The sequence below is a fragment of the Lygodium microphyllum genome, chromosome 5 (genome assembly GCF_053477565.2).
Source record: "Lygodium microphyllum isolate KBCC chromosome 5, Lygodium_microphyllum_v1.1.10, whole genome shotgun sequence".
Lineage (NCBI taxonomy): Eukaryota > Viridiplantae > Streptophyta > Polypodiopsida > Schizaeales > Lygodiaceae > Lygodium > Lygodium microphyllum.
Genome location: NC_141139.1, coordinates 2305082 through 2327829, shown reverse-complemented (window position 1 = coordinate 2327829; position 22748 = coordinate 2305082). Strand labels below are relative to the sequence as shown.

Below are 22748 nucleotides of genomic sequence, written 5' to 3'. Positions count from 1 at the left end.
TGTGATCATGTACACAGGCAGTAAGGCTCGGGCCAATAGAGGTGCATACGCCTCCACTCTTGCCGTGGGCACGGATGGGGTACTCCCAGTAAGTGTGTGAACTACCTAGGAGTACCTTCCCTACCCGATGGTCCTGGGCGAGGGTGAGCTTGTGCTTCTACAGAAGTAGGATGTCGATCCGTCTAGCCGGTTGCAACTCCTGCCGAACAATAACTTTCTGGAACCACATGCCCCATTGTAGTGGAGACTATTCACATTCCAGGATGCAAGATGTAAGCTCATAGGGAAACCTGTGGTTGACTGAATAGGCATCTGCTCGGTGTGGAAGCTGCTAATGAAGAGGAAGAGCTATGGGGCTTGCGAACATGCTTTGCTGCAGGCTTGGAGGGCGAACTCCACAGATCATGGGGGTGATAGATGCTCCAGGTGGTAGGGCATATATCAGCCAGGTTGAGAGTCATGACTCTGTACACTGGTAGAAATGAGCAGCCTGTGCTAGGGGCCACTCCATCACATCCATCGGTGCTCTCCATTGTGGAGGGGCTCGAAAGATAATGCTCAAGTGTGGGACCTTGGCACCAGTCCACCAGTTAATGTCCATCATGCAACCTAGCCACTACTGTGAAAATAGTGCTAGTCCCCCTTCTCCCATCCACTGGGATATGTGGTTTTCCACGGGACTCTTCACCTCCTCTATCTGTGTCATCGTCCAGTCTCCTGAGTGAGAGGTCTGAAGGAAAAAGGCATAGTTTGGTCCATCCAGTGGTGCTAGTAGATGGACCTTGCTACTCCTTGACTTGCGTACCACGAAGATGCCCAGCTGCAGAGGTAGTGGAAACTCTCCTTGCTCCGCAACTCTCAGGTAGGACCACGGACCATTGCGAAAAAATTCCTGTGGTAATAGTTGCACTTGTCTTGAAAAAGTATGACGAGCGGTAGGGATAGATGAGTTGGTGGTTGTGTGGGGAGGTGGGGGCAAGGTTGCTGGTGAGTGGAGGATGTAGGCGTATGTGGCTCATCACCTTCTATGGGAAGAGCGGGGATGGGTAGGGGGGGTTCACTTGTACCGGGTGCGGATGAGGGGGGATGATCTGTGTGGGAGATGGTGGGGGGGGGGGGGGGGAGGAAGATTGAGGGATGGTGGGGTGGTCAGAGGTACGTGGCGGGTGTTGGGGGGGGGGGGGCGGTGGCCTTGGAAGGGGGGCGTGTGGGCTAGGGTCGGTGGGGGATCCATGGGGAGGGGGGGGGGCAGGTGGGTGTGGAGGCTACGGGGTGCTTTGCCGAGGGGCTATCGCTTGCCCTCTTGCTCCTTGTTGCTGTGGCTGTGTCTGAGGGGCTGACTGTGGCCCCCCCTGCCGTCTCCCTCTGTGTTGTCTCTGGACCCGTGTAAAACTTTCAGCATCCACTTGCGGGCCTATCGGCAAAGGCGCCTTGGCTTTGAAACGCATGCAATTTGCTGCCTGATGCCCAAAGTCATGGCAGAGTAGGCACTGCCCTGGTTACCCAGTCACAATGACTTGGTACCTAAAGGAGTGCCCTTTTGCCTCAATCTCTAGGAACTTTGGTATACTCTTTGTATCTTTCATGGCCACATGTACCTTTGGGACTCCTGCAGAGCTGTCACTACATCCGCGAAGGAGGCAAGAAGAACTGTGTCGAAGAGCTGTCCAAAGTCCTTCACTAGCTAGCGGTACTCTACCGCTAGTTCGGGGAAAAGTAAAGTGACCGGATGTGTAAGAAACCTCGTATGGAGCGCAAATGTCTCCACTGTGAAGCCATTGTACCAAGGAACCATGTAAATGACCCCATTCGTGGAGGCATAGAGTAAGCTATCCACTAGCTCACGAGCTGTGTCCGCAGAGGTGAGTCGAACCTTGAAGATCCCTTGACCCATGAGGACTACCTCCGCGATTTGCACTGTGCCAATGCGCAGCGTGGAGTGAAGCCAATCTTGAAGTTGGGCCCTCGATGGGGAGTGCCCTACGACCTGACCAAAGATTGCTGTTTCTTTCAACTCCAGCTCTATGGCATAGGTGGCTAAGAGCTGTTCCTTAGAGAGGACGATGCGCAAGGTGTTTGACTGGGGGGCACTTGCAGAATGCACCGGCGTTTGACTAGAGGTTTCCATTGCATGTCCCTGTTGAGAACCTATCTATCACGTTGCTTTACCCCCTAGTGGGGGGGAAGTTGCTGCAGAGGGAGGGAGCAACTGGGGGGGGTGGTGATGGGGCGAAGAGGAGGGGGAGTGCCGGTGGTGGGTCTGCCAGATGGGGCCGAGTGTTGCAGGGCGGAGGAGGTGGGGGCAGTGCAAGGGGACCATGGGGCGGGGGGGAGGGGGGTTGGCATGCCACGCATGCCATTGGGCTACAGGTGGGGGAGACGGCGGGTAGGGCACGCGCCACTGGGTTGCCGGTGGGGGTGATGGGCTGCAGGCCGGGGGGGGAGTGTTGCAAGTGATGGCGACAGGTAGGAACATGGGGCAGGCGCGAGGGAGCAATCGGGTGTGGGGTAGTAGGCGTGATGTGACGGGCAGGGGAGAAGATGCAAGCCTGACATAGGTACAAATTGAAATTAGTGAGCTGAAAGCACACACGATGGAGGAGATCAACACATGGGCAGCCATATTGAAACAAGCAGTTGAAAACTCCAAATGGATCAAAGTGGTAAGGAAGACCCCAACAAAGAAGAGTTTGTGAATGCAACACTTGAAGAGAAGAGAAGGAAAATTAAAGCCCTATGTGTTTGGGTGGTTGGATGGTAACAGGGAGACAGCCCTTTAGAAGATGCGAAGAGCATATGTGGAAAGATGGGAGTAGAGCACCCCTCCACAATGGAAAAGGCATGGCGAGTACATAAGGACCTAGAAAAGGGCAGGCCCCCTATCCTCAAATTTGCTGATTTGGAGTCATGGCGAGCCTTCCTCCCAAAAGAAAGGCCCTTGAAGGGGAAAAAGTCTATCTTTAGGATGATATCACACGAACCTAGGTAGCCCACTATCGGGAATGCATGCCATAGATTATGAAGGCTTGCAAAGCGGGAAAATGGGCAATATACCGAGATGAACATAGCATTTTCACAAATAGGTGCTAATGATGGAGTGTGGCCTATGAGACACACTTGCAATTTGTAGTGTAGAAGTGTAATGGAGCTATGAGGACTGATGCAAGTCTATTCCAGGAGACCTTCACTGACAGGAACATCATCTTGTATATAGAGACACACCAGAGCACGGCCATGCATTTATCAAGGGTGAGAGGCTGCAAATAGGAGACAATATGTTGTCCTAGAGCCCGATCACGAGGGGGGACCAGAGGGTCTAGGGGAGTGGCTGTACTATATAGAGAGGAGCTATAGGATATTATGCAAGTCATGTAGAGTGATGAGGAGGCTCCCTTGATGTGGATCCGGATATATACAAATCATCCTCGTGACATATACATTGCAGTGTGCTACTTCACTCCAACAAACTCACCATATGCACCCCAAGGAGAGTTACCATATCTACCACTATATGAGGATATCATGCATTACTCTAGCATAGGTGATGTCTTATTGGCTAGGGACTTCAATGCTTGCATAGTACAAAGACAGGTCCCCTTCTTCGAGAGCGAGGAGCACATGTATAGAGAGAAAGCACCAGAGGAGATGGGGATTAGCTGAATGTCATAGGACACAACTAAGTGCACAAGCTATGGTGACCACCTCCTAGCCTTGGGAGGTGCACATGGATTAGCCATCCTTAACGGCTTGGCCAGATGGCGAGGATCGGATGCTCTATATGCTTTCCACATAAGCATGTATCGAGACATGTTGGAGGAGGCCCCTCTAAAGGATCTATACAAAGACTATGAGCGAGCACGATGGACTATCTTTTAGGGCCCTTATCTCTCAATCGTGACATATAGTCTTTTAGAGTCTCCCCTCACTGGTAGTGGAAGCTGACCATGCTTACCTACAATTTACCATTACTTGTAGACATGATCTGATCTCTCTAGTGAGCAATCACTAGAGATTCCCTAGATAGCACTTCACTAGACTAACAATGAGTGCCTATGTAGATCATCTCTACTAGAGCCTGCAGTAGATAGATCCCCGTATGCCTCTGCAGGAGTTCATAGTATAACTTGCCAAAGCATTTTACTCCTTAGCTGGCATGTATTTTTCTCATGCACATCCTCATTCCACCCCTCCAAGCAAGAATGTGCCACAGAATAGCTGGTATGACGAGGAGTGCAAGGAAACTTGTCTTCATCTTTAGCAAGGTGAAGCACAAGGGACCTATACACACAGTGAGGGATGCTTGATCTTTCATCACCTAATGCATTGGGAGAAGAGGGCATATCTATCCAGATTAGAGCACGAGTTTTACCAACCATTTTTGGGGTAGGACAATAGGAGCACCTAATCCATACATCCATTACTTCTGTAGATACGTGGCATACATATGCCACCTTATTGTATGAGGTACTAGGACAACCCCTTTGTTTCGATCAATAGAGGAAAAGATCCATGTCATCCACCTTCTTCATTATAGCGAGGGTTGTGATGCCAGTGACAGAATCTAGAATGGTCAAGCCCAGGACCATGATGAACTGGTAGTAGGGCACTTGTTACATGCTAGATATATACTTGTGCCCCTTCTAGCCCACTTGTTCAACAAGACCTATGTGAAGGCTTAGTTGCCAATTGGTCAGCTAATACTCTAGTAGCAATCCTAAAAGCTAGAGACCCCATGGTTCTCATGAACTACCGAATGGCCATGGTTGGCCACACGCTAGCCAAGCTTGATGGATATGTACTAGAGTATGAGCTAAGAAAATGGGTAGAGAAGCACCAATATTGGGCAGTTGGAGAGGTAGGACTTTAGAGAGGATACTCCACTTTCATCATATCCTCACACTCTGAGCCATCATTGAGGAGAATAGGGCACAAGGGAGGCGGGTATATTGTTGCTTTGTGGATTTCCGTGAGGGCTTCAACATAGTACCCTGTGCCAAGCTGATGTTGAGAGCTATAGGAGCTAGAGGTCATGACTAAGATGAGATGGGTAGTAGTAGCAATATATGAGACTGTCACAAGATAGATATGAGCACTGGGAGGGTTGTCGGAGGAGATTACTAGTATTGTTGGAGTGAAACAGGGATGCTCACTCTCATCTATCTGTTTGAGCTTTATATTGAAGAGATATCAGATTACATTGATAGACTTGGAAGCGAGGGATTCAGCTTCAGAGGGGCATTGATATCCATATTATTCTATGTAGATGATACAGTCCTCGTTTCCAGCACAACGGATGGATTGCAGTGCCATGTAGATGCACTGCAGGCTTTCTATTAGGACATGGATCTCATAGTGAACCTTGGGAGAACCAAGGTTATGGTAGTGTTTAATACCTCCACCTTGTGGATTCAACGATTAATGTACCCTTTCATATATGGAGAGGAGATAGTGGGGGTGATCTAGAGATATGTTTACTTGGGGATTTTTAGGGCTGAGATTCACTTTGAGAGGGGCATCGTAGGATAGCTTGGCATAGGCTATGCGGTTCTAGGGTTGATGGAGAGACAATACCCTTGCATACAATTTAAAGAGCCTCGAATGAAGCTCTAGCTCTTCAACACTTTGGTCACACCAACACTTCTATATGGAGTCTCTACATGGGGATTGAGCCTCTATCATACGAGAAAAGCCACATAGAATCAATACCCAGGGGAGAGGAGATATATGAGGGATGTGAATAGATGGAGAGACCCCCATTACTGATGATTTCATGGATGATTCAGAGTAAGTCCTCTGTACCACATGAGATCATTAGAGTAGAGATGGGAGCACTTGGAAGTGCCAATCTAATGTTTTTTGGATAGCAAGGCATGTATGCAACGATGGGGCAGCAATGGTACTTTGGTGGTGGCACTAGTTTCCACACTATTATATTTTTGGAACCTTACTTAATATGTGGATTAATTTCTAATCACGTGGTCAAGTAAATGTTGCACATGTGAGGTGTAACTGGGGTTAGAGTAAATTTACGAGCCTGGGACTCAAGAAAATCATGGGATATCAAGTTGCTATAAGTTATACTGCATAGGTACTTGATGGTATTTAGGGCCAGTTGTTGGCCTAGGTTATTCATTTGGCCATAAGTGTCAGTTAATGACACTAGAGAAGTGGCATTTAATGGTACCTAATGCCAATCTGATGGTCAAAGGTACTTGATAGTATTTGCGGCCAGTTGTTGGCCTTGGTGATTCATTTGGCCATAAGTGTCAGTTAATGACACTAGAGAAGTGGCATTTAATGGTACCAAATGCCAATTTGATGGTCAAAGGTGGCGCAAAGACACTTGTGAATGGAAGTTGCCTAGCCAATTTAATTATTGGCCAGTCAAATTATTTTTCTGAGCATTGAGTCAGCTTTAGAACTTGAGTGAGTTGCTTATTAAATAAAACTTTCAAATGATCATTAAACCTTTGAAAAATTGCACATTTTCTAGATTCCTCTACAAATTACACATTTCTCAATATTCTTTTGCCTTGTTCTTGAATCACATAACCCATAGTATTGTCCAATGTATGCTTGATGTCAAATCTTTCATTGTTGGTAATGGTGAAAAAACCATTTGGGAAGGCTATCACTTGTTAAAAATATCCATGCAATATTGAAAAACGTCTTTAGAGGGTAGGAGAAGACCAATCAACAGCAAGTGATAACATCTACAAGCTGTTGAGACAGGGCAATAGGAGTAAATGATTGATTTTTTTCAGTTTGCATCTACAAGCTATTGAGAGAGGGCAACAGCAGTAAATGACTGATTTTCTGTAGTTTTTCGTGAAGAAAGTCTAAATTTTCTCTCTCCTCAGCAGTCTCTCTCATCTCCCAGCCTTTCTACAACTTTGCTTCGAAGATTGTAGTATTGAGATCACCAAAGACTGAGAAATTTCGTATTTCTTTGTTGTAAACCCTTATTTGCAGTAGAAATTAGGGTTTAGCAACAGCCTCAGGAAGCGTGCCAAAAATTGGAAGCTCCAAGGCTTGGATTCGACAGGGTTGAAGCTGTTTTCAATTAAATTGAGGTGGAGGGGCCAATAGATCAATGAAATTGGGGCATTTTCCATCTTCATCAAAGCGAGTGAAAGCCAATTGAGTGCCCAATCAAGGGACAAATCAGATTGAAGACTTGTCGGTCATTTTGGGCAGCAAGGGGAGCTGCAATACCGAAAGGGATTGGGAGAATCCCATTGTACATCAACTTCTTTATTAATTAAGTTAAAGAAATATCAAAAGGGGCGCTAGTTTTGGGGCCAACATGGTGTCCATTGCCAAGATTGTAAGTTATTTTGCATTTTTCAATTTTATAATAAACGTTACTGATGTAACTAAATTGTAATTAGGAAATTACCACCCATGCACAAAAGGAAGGCTGGTTTCATTTGCATACGTCTTAGGACCTGCCCTTAGGTCAGGCTTAAAGAAGTGAATTGGGAATGTAGAGAAGTAATATGTTTTGTGGCAGCACTGTCAAAGTACCATACATGTGAATCCACAGGAGTCATGTAAAGAAGGGTCATAACTGTATTGTGCACTAAATCATTATGTATCCTATATATTATTGGTAGATTCTGACTTAGAAGGAGAGACATTTGTAAATAGCCATAGTAAACTCTTCATTTTTAGTCTCTTTTGCAGCCAATTTAGGACGGTTGACATGATCTTTTAACTTACAATACCTGCAAAATATTAGATTCTGTTTTTTCTTCTCATTCTTATGAGCTTTCTTTTTCCAAGGAGCATGTGTAGGTTTTTGCTTACCAGTAGAAGAGGAAGCTTTACCTTTACCTCTTTGACTAGCTACAAGAGCTTGGTATGCAATATGCATAGTGGACATGTTTTGCCTAGATTGTTCTTCTTGTAGCAAAATAGAAAGCAACTTATCAAATTACAAAAGATTCGAATTTCCTTTCATCATTAAAAGAAAAGTACATGCAAAACTCTGATAAGAATGAAGAGACCATTAAGAACAATTTGCACAAGTGTTGTGTTTGGCAAAATCTCATTTGCAGCAACCAAGTGCTTCTTAAGATCTTTGATCTTTGTCAAAAAACTATTCGTAAATTGACCTTCATCATATGTTCACTCTCTAACTGCTTAAATAAGTAAGCAACATGGGCTTTATTTCCTTCTTGATACAAATGGGCAAGAGTAAACCAACCACCCTTAACTATCTTACATGAGCCAATTTGTGGGATCATGGTATGTTTAACAGACAATGCAATGAAAGCATGAGCCTCTACATTTGTTCTATCCCAATGATTGTTCTTGAAACAAAATAGAAATCAACTTATCAAACGACAAAGCATTTAGATTGCCTTTCACCATGAAATAAAGAGTTGATCTAAAATTCTGACAAGAATCAAGAAGACCATTGAGAATAATTTGCACAAGTAAACTGTCTTGCAAAATTTCATGTATAACAATGAATTATTTCTTAAGATCTTTGATCTTTGTTAGAAAACTATCCATGGAGTCACCTTTATCCATATATTCACTCCATTAGTACTTATATAGCTAAGCAACACGGGCCTCATTTCTTTCTTGATAAAAATGTGCAAGAGTATCCTAAGCATTCTTAGCAATCTTACATGAGCCAATATGTAGGATCGTGGTATGTTTAACAGACAATGTAATCAAAGCATGAGCCTCTTGATCTTTTCTACCCCAATGAATTTGCTTAGGAGTAGGTGGTGGTGGTGCTCTAGCATTAATTGGAGCAGAACTTGAACCTCCAACATCCTCGACAACACCTAATTCTATCGCTTTTGTTGCACTTGTAGCTTTCGAAACACTGCTAGGTGTCTTTCAATTCTATGCATAACATTCCAAAGCCCCTTTGCAACCAAGACATAACGCATCATACAAGCCCATAGCAGATAGTTGGTTTCATTCAACTTGTTCTTCGTAGCCAACATATGGAATACATCATGGTTTCTTGTCATAGCCATTGACTATACTCGATGCAAAAGTTGTTTGTAAAGAGGAAAATTTGCTCAAAACCAATTTTTCTTAATAGCTATCATATGGAATATATCATTGTTTCCAGGCGTAGCCATTGACTATACTTGATGCAAAATTGTTTGTAAAGAGGGAAATTTGCACAAAACAAACTTGTCCTATCTAGTACAATATAAAGAAGATTGTAAGGGTTCTTACTTGTAGAATTGAGTGAAGGAAAAATTTTGCATGAAAGGACGAGATAGCATGTGTAGTAGTGATAGGAGTGCAAATGGAGACCAAAATAAACCTAGATCAAGAATCTAATGATGCCATGCCCTTAGAGGTTCTCACATTGTATCTTGTCCCAATCTGAGGAAATCTAGCAAAGGGTGTTGATGACTTTGCCCAAGAGGTCAAAGCCTGCTTCAATATCAATTGTTGGATCTAGATTTGTAAGAATGCAAGTATAGAGCTCGGAGAAGAAGAGGCTCGAGGGAGCACAAGTCAAAGTATATTGAGAAGTATCAATAGAGAAAAGCTAGAAGACTGTGTATGCCCTGAAAGTGAATAGGCATATATAAACGACTGGGGAAATAAACCCTCCTTAAGCAAGAAAAAAACACCTAGGTGGTCTTAAGTGTGTCCATACACATCAGTACCAAAATGGTAACGCTCATTGATGCATAAGCATGGGCCAAGGCCACTAATATTGTAGTGATTGGACTTTCTAATATGATATGTAATCTGTACTAATAGTAACAATGCAATTTGCACTCAAGTTTCTGTATGATATATTGAAAATGTTGATGATTGTGAGACTTCACCATAATCCTTATGAGGTACTCGACCTGTCATGGATGTACTCAAAGTACCAATGGGCTTTGACTTGATGCACGTTGGCATGCATTTTAAATGAACTTTAAGGTGTTAATCATTAGGGTGGATACCTAAGAAGATTAGTTAGGTATTCTAGATTGAATTTATGTTTGCATGTTTGTGTTAATCGTGCTTTTCATGCAAGATGTTTGAAAGAATGCTCAAGGCAAGGTGATTTGATTGTTGTGATTGAGAAAGTCCCATACTTGTAGGATGTGTAGTATAACATTAATCTTGAACCCAAATTGGTTCTTAGCCATAATACTAAAGGATACTATCCTATCATATTCGGAATAGTTGCTCAGCTGGAAGAATTGCCAAAGGTAAAGGTTATATAGGAGTCATCATGCTTGCTTAACTTTTGCTTTACTTTATCTTCGAGGATATTATTGAGAAAAAAATTCATTCATAAGGGAAAAAGTGTTACATCCTTCGACATCCTAGATGGGTGCGGCACGTCCATAGCATTTACTAGTGATTGTTGACGGTTTGGTCACTAGGAAAAGGTGGTTACTTGCATCAACATAGGTTGGGTATATGTTGATGAGCTAAGAAATGTATTCCATTTTGATTAGTTACTTAAACAATCCCAAAACAAGCATAATTCAACGAAAACCCTAAAATAGGGAACGGTTTGAGAGAGTTCAATGAAACCCTGATTTGGGAGGGTCCATTCTCATCCATAAATAGACAGGCTACCCCCATTCAGTCTCATCTCTTCTGTGTAGGTTTCTCACCCTTGTATACAAATCTCAGCCATCAATCTCCCACTACGTGGCAGTCCAGTCTTCGCGACTGCTACTGTCACCTCGTTCTACTGCGGCATTTTACGACTGCGTTTTACTGCGGCTTTCTACTGCTGCGTTTTATTGTCGCATTTTACTGCGGCATTGTACTGCAATATTCTATTGCAGTATTCTACTGCTACATTTTGCTGCTTCATCCACATCATTAGGTATCATCCTCTACAGTTGCCTCAGTCTCCTAACACTCGTGATCAACGTTTGGTGTTTCTCTCACTCTGTCACTCCAATTGGTGGTCGCAACACTTGGGGATCCGTCTCCAGTGGACGTCACTCTCCGATACATTGCTCTCCCCTTGCGCACACTATATACTCTTACATTCATTTACAATATTCATTCACTTCAAGGTTTTGTTCTTTCTATCCTTTTTTGTGTTTGTGTTTGAGTTTTGAGTTTTGCGTTTTAGGGTTTAAGTTTTGCTTTCTGTTTGCCTCCACCCTTTTCTTCACATGGTATCAAAGCTAGTGCTTTTATAAAGAGTATCCTACGGATATTGTGGAGTGCTAGTCTTTGCACAAATCATAATGTCACAAACACCTTTTTCTCGTGACCCCTTGATGTCTTATCAGGCTTCTCCATCATTGGAGGACTTGAGGAGGCATTATGGACTCGGTGAGGAAGATGACACTCCATGTTCATCATCACCATCACCCTCCATGTTTACACCCATGCCAGATATTCCAGATTTCATTAACCTCATAGTGGAGGAGTTTGAGGAGTACCTACACAACAAGTATGGATCAAAAGACGTCCATTCTTTCAAATTTGCTACTCCTTTTGGACCGATTGGTGAGACTGGCCACCTTTTTGATCATGGAGGCAATACAACATTTGGGACGATTGGCGATCCATCATCATCTTTGCCAAGCCTTGTGCTAGGTTTGTACAACCCTTTTGAGTTGTTTGAATCAAAACCCTCTCCTCTTTTGCCTTTTGGTGTGCAGGATCCGAATGGCCAAATGTATGTAAATCTTAACAGAGGGGGGCTAAGAAACAAACATTCATTATCAAGTATACCTACATCTTTTGTTTCATTTGAGCAAGTCAATTACTCTTCTTCTCTCTCTCCCATCCCATCCTCTTCTCTTGAAGCCATATCACACTCATTTCAAAACCTCAGCTCACATTTTGCATCCGCTTCTACCACATTGGAAGTTGGACCTTCTGTCTCCACTCCTAGCACATTCTCATTCTCTATTCCATATTCACATCATCATGGTGCCTTGTTAGGGGGCATTTCACCTCTCAACACTGTCACCTACCATTTTCCACAAGCCATTCTGTACTATGGGCCTTCGCTATAGAGAATGCCACCCTCTAACATAGATTTCTCTACCTTTCCTCATGTAGGCACATCTTTTTCTATTGGGACGGCTGTAATGGGCATTTCTCTCACTACCCCCGGCTACAAACACCCCATGACCTCTTAGATGCAAGGATTCCCTTCCTTTGCTTATGGTGCGTCGTCTCACTTTCCATGGGTCACTCCTACAAGGATTTCCATCCTCTGCTACACATGTCTCTATCCCTCCACCATGGGGTCCTCATGTGGCACAAATGCCCATGTCTAGTCATCCCATGTATACATTTGGATCCATCGTGTACACTTTTTGAATGCTTGGTGGGCACAATGGGACCCATTGCCAAGTGTACTCCTTTCCACCACAATATCCACACTATCCACCTTATCCAAGTGCTACCACTCCTGTTGCCTTGGCCAAGAATGAATTTATGGATAAGACTCATTTTAGCGGGTCGAATTTTACTACTTGGTCAAACTATATGCAACAAGTGCTTGAGTATTAGGGTCTTTGGGACCTTGTTGTTGGTCTTGAACCTATGCCTAGTCTACGTTGATTACATTGGTCTATGGAAAGCTCGCAATGCCACAACCAATGATTAGATCCATCAATGGAGAGCTCGCAATGCCACAATGAATGTCGAGATCTGATGCAAGGTTTGCTTCATGAGTTTCACTCTTAGTTACATCTCTTTCCTCTTGCATCAGAACGTTGGAGGCATCTCGACTGCTATGTGGCCAGAGATTGTACTCTGCATATAAACATCGACTTTGAGTTTCAAGAATTTTCCATCAAGGAAGGAGATGATGTGAATGTCAAGTTGGTTGAATATTGGAGGTTACTAGCTGAGTTTGCCACTATTGGGTCTCCGAAGTCAGATGACGGTTAGGTCATGTTCTTCTTGAACAAGTTGCTTGACAAATACTTTGATATTATCTAGCACATTATCTCACTTCCTAGATTGCCAACCTTCTATGAGTTTGAGTGTCAGTTCTTGTGTTACATGAGGCTGCATGATCAAGTCCACAAGAACTCCTCCACTTACATCTATTCACAAAGGCATCGGTTCGTTGCCTCTCTTCGGGAGGGAAGACCAACATGGCAAGAACTCGCAAGATGCGAAGGCAAGCTAAAAGAAGGGTGATACCACTTCCTCCAACGGAAAGAAATAACCTTGATCCCTTTGGCAACAAATTTCTAAGAAAAATAGAAGTTGCACTCATTGGCAGAGGTTGGGCCATATGGACGGGAGTGTCGTACCAAGGCCCAAGGTCTTTCTCCTGGAAAACCACAACAGACTACTACGACTACACAGTCTAGTGGAGCTATGCTTCCCCTTGTTGCCCCATCTACTCCTTCTACCCCCAGGACTGTTGGACATGTGGCACATGGACAGCCTCAACGGCCATTCTACTCTACTCTTGAGGGGTTGATTGATTGGTTTGCTAGTGCTGATCCTATTGTACTTTATGCATCCCTTCTTAGGAACTCCACTATACCTTCTAGGCCTTCTTCCCCACCTCGCCATATACAATGGTGGCCACACACTTAGCCTTTCATTTTCAAGTCTTCCGCTGCATTTACACACATATACACATTTACATTATTGCATTTGTTCATTCAGTTCATTTTTCATTTTAGTTTGTTTTTCTTTTTAGAGCATCTCACTATTGACCTTTGTGATTGTAGATCTTACTCTCTTTTGCAAACTTTGTTTTCAGTGCAGGGCTAACATACAGGTTTGTCTAGTCCTACTTGGGCTGGAGACATGGGATGCACACCATTCCATTCATGGTTTCATCTTCCTAGGAGTTTTGCTTTTCTATCAGTATGGAGGCTTTCCCTCTCGAGGCTCGTACAACATCTCTCTTGATGCTATCATGGCTGTGACTTCTACCTCGCTCTTCCATTCAGGAGGTCTCTTCTCATCATGGTTCTTGGCACCACATGAAGACCGACATTTGGCTCCTCTTCCTCCTTCGGCATTGCCATTCTAGATTGAGAGGGAATTCCTATCCTTCTTGGTATCTACAAGTTTCGGCACTTGTCTTTGATATCTTCGACATCGGCGCATCCCCCCCCCCCCCCCCCCCCCCGGGTTGTACCTTCACCCTTTGCATTGCATGATTTCATCATCTTTGTACTAGGGCACTTGGGTAAGTGAACAATTTTCCTACGAGGAACATTGACCAAGTGGCATTTGCTACATGGGCATTTCACAACATGTAGTATACTCATTGTGCAGAGCACCACTAGATGGATCCTAAGTTGTTTCGATTGGTGGTTTGTATACCACACCACCATTACTTCCTCACCATTTCCTCACCATTGATATCCTTGAGTGGATGGGTAGCTTCTTTGTTTTGTGATGGGTTGGACCTAACCATCCTTTCTCATTTTCGCGTCTTCCACTCAATGGACTACAAACCATCTCTTACTTCAAAAAGAAAAATCAAGTTCATTGTAGTTCCATCTGCCTTTGTAGGGTTTGGTAGACCATTGGGTAGCTGATGAGTACCCTTTGTCCGATGTCCTGTCCCCTCTCTGGGGTGACTACTTGGACTTCCTTTGTAAGATAACTATTGCTTGTGTTGTCTTGGTAGGCCATTGGGCAGCCATTGTGCACCCTTTGTCCGATGCCTTGGTTGCGTTGGGATAGGACGCCTTGGACAAACTAGGTTGGCCTTCTCTTTTCACCCTATTTTGGGCCTAAGAGGGGGTGTTGAGCTAAGAAATGCATTCCATATTGATTAGCCACTTAAATAGCCCAAAAACAAGCTTAATTTAATGAAAATGCTAAAATGGGGGGTGGTTCGAGAGAGTTCAGTGAAACCCTAATTTGGGAGGATCCATCCTTATCTATGAATAGAGAGGTCCAACCTTTCATGCAGGTTTCTCACCCTTGTGTGCAAATCTCAGCCATCAGTCTCCCACCACGTGGCGGTCTAACCTTCATGACTATTGGTATCACATTGTTCTACTGTGGGGTTTTACTGCAGCGTTCTACTGCTACTTTTTGTTGCGGCGTTCTACTACTACGCTTTGTTGCTTCATCCACATCATTAGGCATCATCCTTTGCAGTTGGCTCAGTCTCCTTGCACTCCCATGATCAACGTTTGGTGTTTCTCTCACTCTGTCACTCTGACCGGTGGTCACAACACTTGGGATCCGTCTCCAGTGGATGTCACACTCCGACACATTGCTCTCCCCTTGGGCACACTGTATACTCTTACATTCATTTACAGCATTCATTCACTTTAGAGTTGTGTTCTTTCTATCCCTTCTTCTCTTTGTGTTTGAGTTTTGAGTTTTACGTTTAGGGTTTGAGTTTTACTTTTTGTGTCTGCGTTTGTCTCGTTGTGGTTTTGTCATGGTCGTACACTATGTTTCCTTAGTGCAATGCCTAGCAGTGCCTCTACACTCTCCTTCATAGTATGCACAAGTAATGACATGTGATGGTGGTAGTTGTCCCTTGGATGTGTGTGGGCAATGGTGTGGCAGCAATGTTGATGGCGTGATGCCCAGATAGGTGTGTGCTAGGCTTCCTTTGTTAGGTTTGTCTCACAAGAGTACATTGTTAACATTAGCTATTTAGTGGTCAATCTTAGGTTGGTAGCCATATGCCATTGGTCAATCAGCTCTCTAGATCTCTATGACCAACCATAACACAACTCGCATATGCCACTAGAGATTGAAACAAACACAAGTATAATAGACATGAATTAGTGCTTGCATGCCACATGTCCAAGAGACACAATTCTTGATATAAATGAATGGTGCTATAAGGTGAGTTTCAACCTAGAAAACACAAGTTTACGGATCAAAAATACAATGATCGGCCGTCAAGAACTCTTGCATGACCACGAAGAACACAAATCTGGAAAGTAAAGCACATGATCACATTAATTAATAAATGATTAAGTGAACACAGTCACCTCCTCACTCTAATCCTGCAAGCTGCTAGGCAAGTTCAGTAAGTGTGCTTAGTTACCATATTGGAAGTGTCATCCAATCGTGTGTGTATGTACATGCGTGAAACATCACAAGATCATGCACTTAGTAGAAAGATGATGTAAAGCATAAAGAAAAGCAATGAGGACAATGTAAAGCGAGCCACAAAGTGTACACTCAAAATGATAGAAAGGAGCCAAGTTTGTATCACCAACCAAGAGCAAACGGCATTGGGTGAATCGATGTATTTGGGAGATGCCTTTATAAAGCCTAACAAATGTATGAGACTCTAGAGAGTTGGCCATAGAAGCTCAGCTCCAAAGTGATGGAGTTCGGACTTGGTGTGCAATTGCAGTTTGGCAAGGTGGATCTCATGTCTATTGATGAAACTCACAAACTTCATCTTTTAGAAGCAATTTGCTTATCACTTTTGCACGCTAGTTTAAAGAAGGATAGTGATCAAGTCACTCTTGTGTTCCGATTTTTGCTCTAGACTTATAGATGGAAATGCTGGTTTAGTTGATTGGAAGTTGCAATTTTTCTGATTCTAGTATTTGAACCAAATAACTCTTTGTGATTTTAGGATATTGATGCAGGTTTCTGCTGTACTCGAGGTGAAAACAGACGGTGGGAAGTTGTCAATAGACAAGGCTATTGGAACAACAATGCATATCGATAGTGGTGGTGGTAATGTGGCCATTGGTTCTTCATATGGAGATGGTAATGATGACAGCATGCCTGATGGAGGCTTGAAGTTATGACTGATAGGAAGCTCCATTGCTAAGGAACGATTGTTTTATAAGTCTCCAGTTTCTCTTGATACATTTTTATTGCAAAAGTCGAATGTGAGCCTTTGTTGCATTGCTCTTCCTGTAAATCCTTGTTTTGAGTCTCGAGAATGCAAATCTCCACTGTTTTGGTTAGTCTTCCTTGTATTTTTCTTGTCATTTTTAAAAGTCTAGAAGTATTCACATGTTTGCTATTTAAAAATGCAAGGTAAACTCTAGCTAATTTACACAGTGCAAGTGGAAAGTTTGTTGCAGGAGATTGTTTTAGTGACACGATCCAGCTGCCTTGCATTTCAACTCCTCAACTAAGACATGGAATAGCTCTCATTATGCCCGAACCTATTTGAAGTAGATGACATTAGCAGACTAAAGGTGCACCCATGGCAGTAGGCAGATAGGTTCCGCTATGGCACTGCAAACTCTGTTTTTGTTGTACACGTGCACACTTTATTTGATGCAACCATTGTATTGAGTTATATCAGTGTACAGAGATGACTATGTCCAGTGCAGACACAGCCAAGTCAAAAACATTGAAAAAGGAGAGGAACCAGTGCTGGTCAATATCTTAGAGTCTATGACTCTATAGCAGTCACAAAGGGACTGCTGCAGAGATCCCTTGAAGAAAGTAAAAGATTTAATGGTATGATCAATGACCACATGATTCTGAGGTTTGCAAGTGGTCCACACTGTCCCAAACTTGATCTGAGCTAAGAGTTGGGTGTATCCTGTCAAAGCAGCTGTGACAATACCAAAGATCCAAACATATTGCTAGGTTACATGAATAAGCACTGAGATGGGCACAGTCAAATAGCGAACAAAGCATGTTGTGCTGAAGCTCTCTCTCTAATTGTTGACCCTGTCTCAATGCCTAACTGCCATTGTGCGGGCCACTGTCCCTTCCCCCTCACATAATACCTTCTCTTTTCTCTTGCTTCATTTCCCTCATGCTGCTTCTCTTTCTTTTGCCATTCCCCTAGTTGTGCCATACATGGGCATTGCCTTGCCTATCCCAGCTGGTTGCGCCTCATGTTTGTGCCCGTCCCACCACCCAAACTCTTCCTTTGCTCCCACCTCTCCTCCTTGTTTCTGCCCACCACTACCTGCTCCCATAGTTTTACCCACCTCCATCTCCTTGTTTTTGTACATTGCCACTGCCTCTCTAGTGTCAGATCACGCCACCTCATGACTGCTTGCCTTGTAGTGGTGTTCACCCCTGTTTTGGCCTGTAGGCTCTTGGCATGGCTGGCCTCTTAAGCACACATAATGGAAGCCTCCTGTTCCACACTGATATGACTTGTAGTTGAACCCAAGTCAACAACCTTATGGGTTGTCTCATTTGAGGAGCGACTTCGGTTCACTAGGGCAATGGAGAAGTATGAGGAGATGACAGTCTTCAGACAGATCTCAGGCACACCTTCTTCCACCCTTAACTTTAGGATGGTTTCACTCTGTTTTGTGCATCAGGTCCTCACATATTGTTAAGGCCACTTCAATGGGACATCATGTTTTCATGGTTCGTTTTGGCCTTTGCAGAGGCTACATATGTGTTACTCGATAGCTCTAGGGTGATCTTCCTATGGGGAGTTATGTACATGATTTGGTGGCACAATGGTGTCACATTGGCTTTCCCACTCATTTCCTCAGAACTTCTTTTCCTACAGCTTGTGGTGGAGTTTTGCCTCATTTGTAGATCAGATGATTGGTGCAGGGGTGCCAAAGGTTGGGGTGGTAGTCTCAAACACCCAGAGGATCCCTACTACCATTGGAGGGAGGGACACAATTTCAGAGCAGGTCATGGTCACTAAGCAGCCCAATGAGTGCCTCCAGGCCATAAGTTGGGACACCATGTTGGAGAGTATACGTGGTTTGATGATAAGCCCACCCAACAGGAGACCATTTAATTGGGGAAACCCCATCTTGCAAGGGACGACAATGGATTTACCTGAGTTCAATTTTGGTGTGGCAAGTGTCAGACGTTAGGACCCACCTGTGTGGATACACAAAGTGAAAGAGTGAGGAAGACATATGTGTGGTAGGCTCAAGGAACGGAGGCTGTTCAACAGCTCTTGCCCCTCATAGCAGCAGGTTTAGGGAGAGTGTTGTTCTCTAAGAACAGATCATCCTGAGAGCAGCAAGCCACCAATGTTGATACCGAAACCTGATATAGACCACTTTGGCAGCAGTGTAGACTGATGGAGCCTGATGAGGAGCTGAGAGTGAACATGATAGATAACACACACACACACACACACACACACACACACACACACACACACAGAGTAGAGAGAGCGGTGAGTAGAAAGGAGAGAGTGAGGACGACAGTTGATGTTCAATACAATGACGAGTGTACCTCTTTAGGTTTTTTAGATAGATATATATATGCAAATACAAATGTGCTAAGGGTGTGTTCACACCCGTGCACATATAAAAGGCATGATGGCCCTTTATTCCCAACAACCTCCCACCTAAAGGCAATGTGCCTTAAGGGGAGAAAAGAATCAGCTACGTCTAGGTATGTACAAAGCTGAAATCAACATATATCTATCCAACTCCCATCATCTGTCGGCAATGAGCAAACCGCTCTTTTGGAGGGCCCTTCGTGAGAAGATTTGCAGGATTATCATCTGTATGCACTTTGGCAAGCTCAATGCTGTTGCTGTCAAGTACATCTCTAATGAAGTGGTACTTCACCTGTATGTGCTTCGTCTTTGCATTCGTCTTTGCATGAAAGACAGGATTCCATGCTAGCATGATAGCACTCTGACTATCACAATGGAGAATAGGTAACTCTGTAATGCCAAGCTCTCCCACCAGACATGAAAGCCTTAAAACCTCCTTGCATGCCTTAGTGGCAGCTATATACTCTGCCTTTTTAGTAGACAATGCAACACACTTTTATAGCCTGGAGATCCAAGAGACTGCTCCTCCTGTGAAGATAAGCGCATACCCAGAAGTGGACTTTCTGCAATCCGCATGACCAGCATAGTTTACATCCGTAAAGCCAACAACAGATGTCTTCTGCTTTCCAAAGTAGATGCATACATCCTTTGTGCCTTTGAGGTATCTCATAATACCTTTCATTGCTTTCCAATGCTTTTTACCAGGGTTTGCCATGTATTTGCTAACCACTCCCATTGCAAAGGCAATGTCAGGACGTGTAGCAACCATAGCATACATCAAACTGCCAACAGCTGAAGTATATGGTATCTTGGCCATTTCAGCCTTCTTATCATCAGACGTAGGCTGTCGTCTGCATTGAGTCTCATATATGGAGGCAATGGAACCCTAATTGTTTTTTTCCCCCTCTATAATGAAACGCTGCAAAACCTTGGAGATATACTCTTGTTGAGATAGATAGAGTAATCCTTTTGATCTATCTCTGAGTTTTCGCATGCCAAGAATGTGATTTGCATCACCAAGATCCTTCATGTCAAAGCTGCCATGAAGACTTTGCTTCAGTGAGTCCAAGGAATGAGTATCCCTGCCAGCAATCAGTATGTCATCAACATACAGAACCAAGATAATTAGGCTGCCATTTGCTACCTTTTTGATATACGAGCAGTGATCCACTTGACTTCTATGAAAACCTTGAGATTGCATAAATATATCAAACTTATGATACCATTCTCTTGGTGCTTGTTTCAGCCCATACAAACTCCTTTTGAGTTTACATATCATCTTCTCTTTCCCTTGTGCCACAAACCCTTCAAGCTGCTGCATATATATGTCTTCATGTAGATTACCATGTAAGAATGCAGTCTTTATATGTGTCTGTATGAGCTCCATATCCTCAGCTGCTGCAACCAAGCCCAAAATGGTTCTCAATGTAGTCATCTTGACTACAGGAGAGAAGAACTCATCAAAGTCAATTCCATGCTTCTGCTTGTACCCCTTTGCAACCAATTGTGCTTTGTACTTTGGCAAAGAACCAGAAGTGACCTTCATCTTGTAAACCCATTTGCATGGAAGGATTTTCTGCCCTTTAGGCAACTCCACCAAGTCTCAAGTGCGATTTTCCTCAAGAGATTCCATCTCTAACAACATGGCTTTATACCATTTCTTGCTGTCGTGTCTGTCCATTGCTTTCTTGAAGCAAGACGGTTCACCACAATCTATCAACATGACATAATCAGCCACATTGTTTGCACTAGGGACGAATCTATGAGGTTGTCTAGTAGCCCTAGACGATCTCCTAACCCGATGATCATTGTTTGCTGGCTATTCCTGCAAATTTCCATTTTCAGCTTGCTGTCCTGGCATTTCAGCCTACAAATCAGCATTAACAGCTTGCTGTCCTGGCTGTTCCTGCATATCCAAAGGCTCATCATTATGGGAAATAGCTGGCTGATCATTTCTAGCATTATTTTCTGCATTTGCAGGTTCATTTACAGCAGGTATTTGCTGCTGTATGACGGGCACTTTTTGTTGTCTAAAATGTATTGCTTCCCAGAATACAACTCTACGGACTTCCTTTGTTCTTTCGGGTTGTTTGTGCATGCGATCTTCTCGGAAGATAACATCATTGCTATGTACTACTTTTCTTTTCTCAGGATCCTATAATCTATACCCTATTTCATCTTCATCACCATATCTTAGGAAAATATATTTATAGGACTTTGGCTCAAGTTTGCTGCATTCTTCCTTACGTATGTGCATAAATGCTTCGCAGCCAAATACTTTCAAGTATACATATAAAGGTGGCTTGCCTGACCACACTTCTTGGGGAACTTTCCCTTCCCCCCCCCCCGCTTTCCAAAGACCTATTTGGTGATCGATTAATCAAGTGTACAATTGTCATAACAACCTTTGCCCAAAAACCATGGGGTAATGCAGTATGAGATAGCATCGTACGGACCTTATCCTGTATGGTCCAATTCATATGCTCTGCAAGTCCATTTTGGGTTGGATTATGAGGGGCAGTGAGCTCCCTGTTTATCTCTTTGCTATCACAAAATGCTTGAAAGGCCTTGGACACATATTCCCTATCATTGTCAAAGCAAAGACACTTAAGTGTCTTATCAGTCTGATTTTTAACTAATGCTAAGAATTTTTTAAACTTGTCAAGTAATTCATCCTTGCTACGAATAGGTAAACCCATATATTCTGTGTAGCATCATTGACAAAGGTGACAAAGTATTTCTTTTCCCCTAAAGATAACCCTGGCATTTGACATACATCGGAATGCACTATTTCTAGAGGAGAAGTTTTCAGCGAAAGAGACTTCTTATGAGATGTCTGTGCATGTTTACCATAAACACAATGATCACAATGCTCAAAATCAACATAATGAAGACAAGGCAAGTAACCCAAACGAGAAAGCACTTTTATTCTAGTTTGCCTCATGTGTCCCAATCGGCCATGCCACAAAGAAACACTTGGCTGCTCGGTTACGGTAACAACATGGTCATGCACACTAGATACATGGAAAGGATACAAGGCATCACTTTTACAACCTCTGGCAATAACTCTAGGTCCCTTATAGATCGTCCATTTTCCATCAGCAAAGGTAGGTGGTATGAAATCCATCGTCATCTAGCTGCCTTGTGCTAATCCTTTTCTTCTTGAGCTGAGGTACACGTCGTGCATGTTGAAGTGCGAAGATAGAACCATGCTGAAACTGCAACTGCATAAGGCAACGAGCTGGCTGAAAATGGAGTTAAACTCACTCAAGTGAGTAGACATTGCCGTACCCTCTTTCATATGGAAATCCTTAAGCCTTTTCAGCTAATAAACTTTGCTTCCGGCACTCTTTTGTGCATACAGTTCTTCCAGTTGAGTCCAAATAGCATAGGCAGAATCCAAACCTTCAATGTTAAACAGCAAGGCATCAGAAATCGATAGCTTGATGGTTGAGCATGTAAGCTCATTTAACTCATCCTAATCTTCTTGTTCCATATCTGTGGGCTTTGCCCCTTTGGTCTTAATCGGCTTTACCTGCTTCTTCTGCAACAAGATATTATAGCATTGTTTTTGCCAGACTACAAAGTTATGTGCTTCTTCAAGCTTCTTAATGTGCATGAGATGACTGCTGTCACT

General features: G+C 43.5%; 1 protein-coding gene across 1 annotated transcript in view; it reads left to right on the top strand.

The window, feature by feature from the left end:
• The window catches only part of LOC148035443 (uncharacterized), a 154517-nt gene that overhangs the window by 111383 nt on the left and 20386 nt on the right, over positions 1 to 22748 (top strand). The window contains exon 7 of the mRNA XM_087677401.1: positions 16521 to 16644. Coding sequence (XP_087533527.1) covers positions 16521 to 16644 — 124 coding nt within the window. The remainder of the gene's footprint in view (positions 1 to 16520; positions 16645 to 22748) is intronic.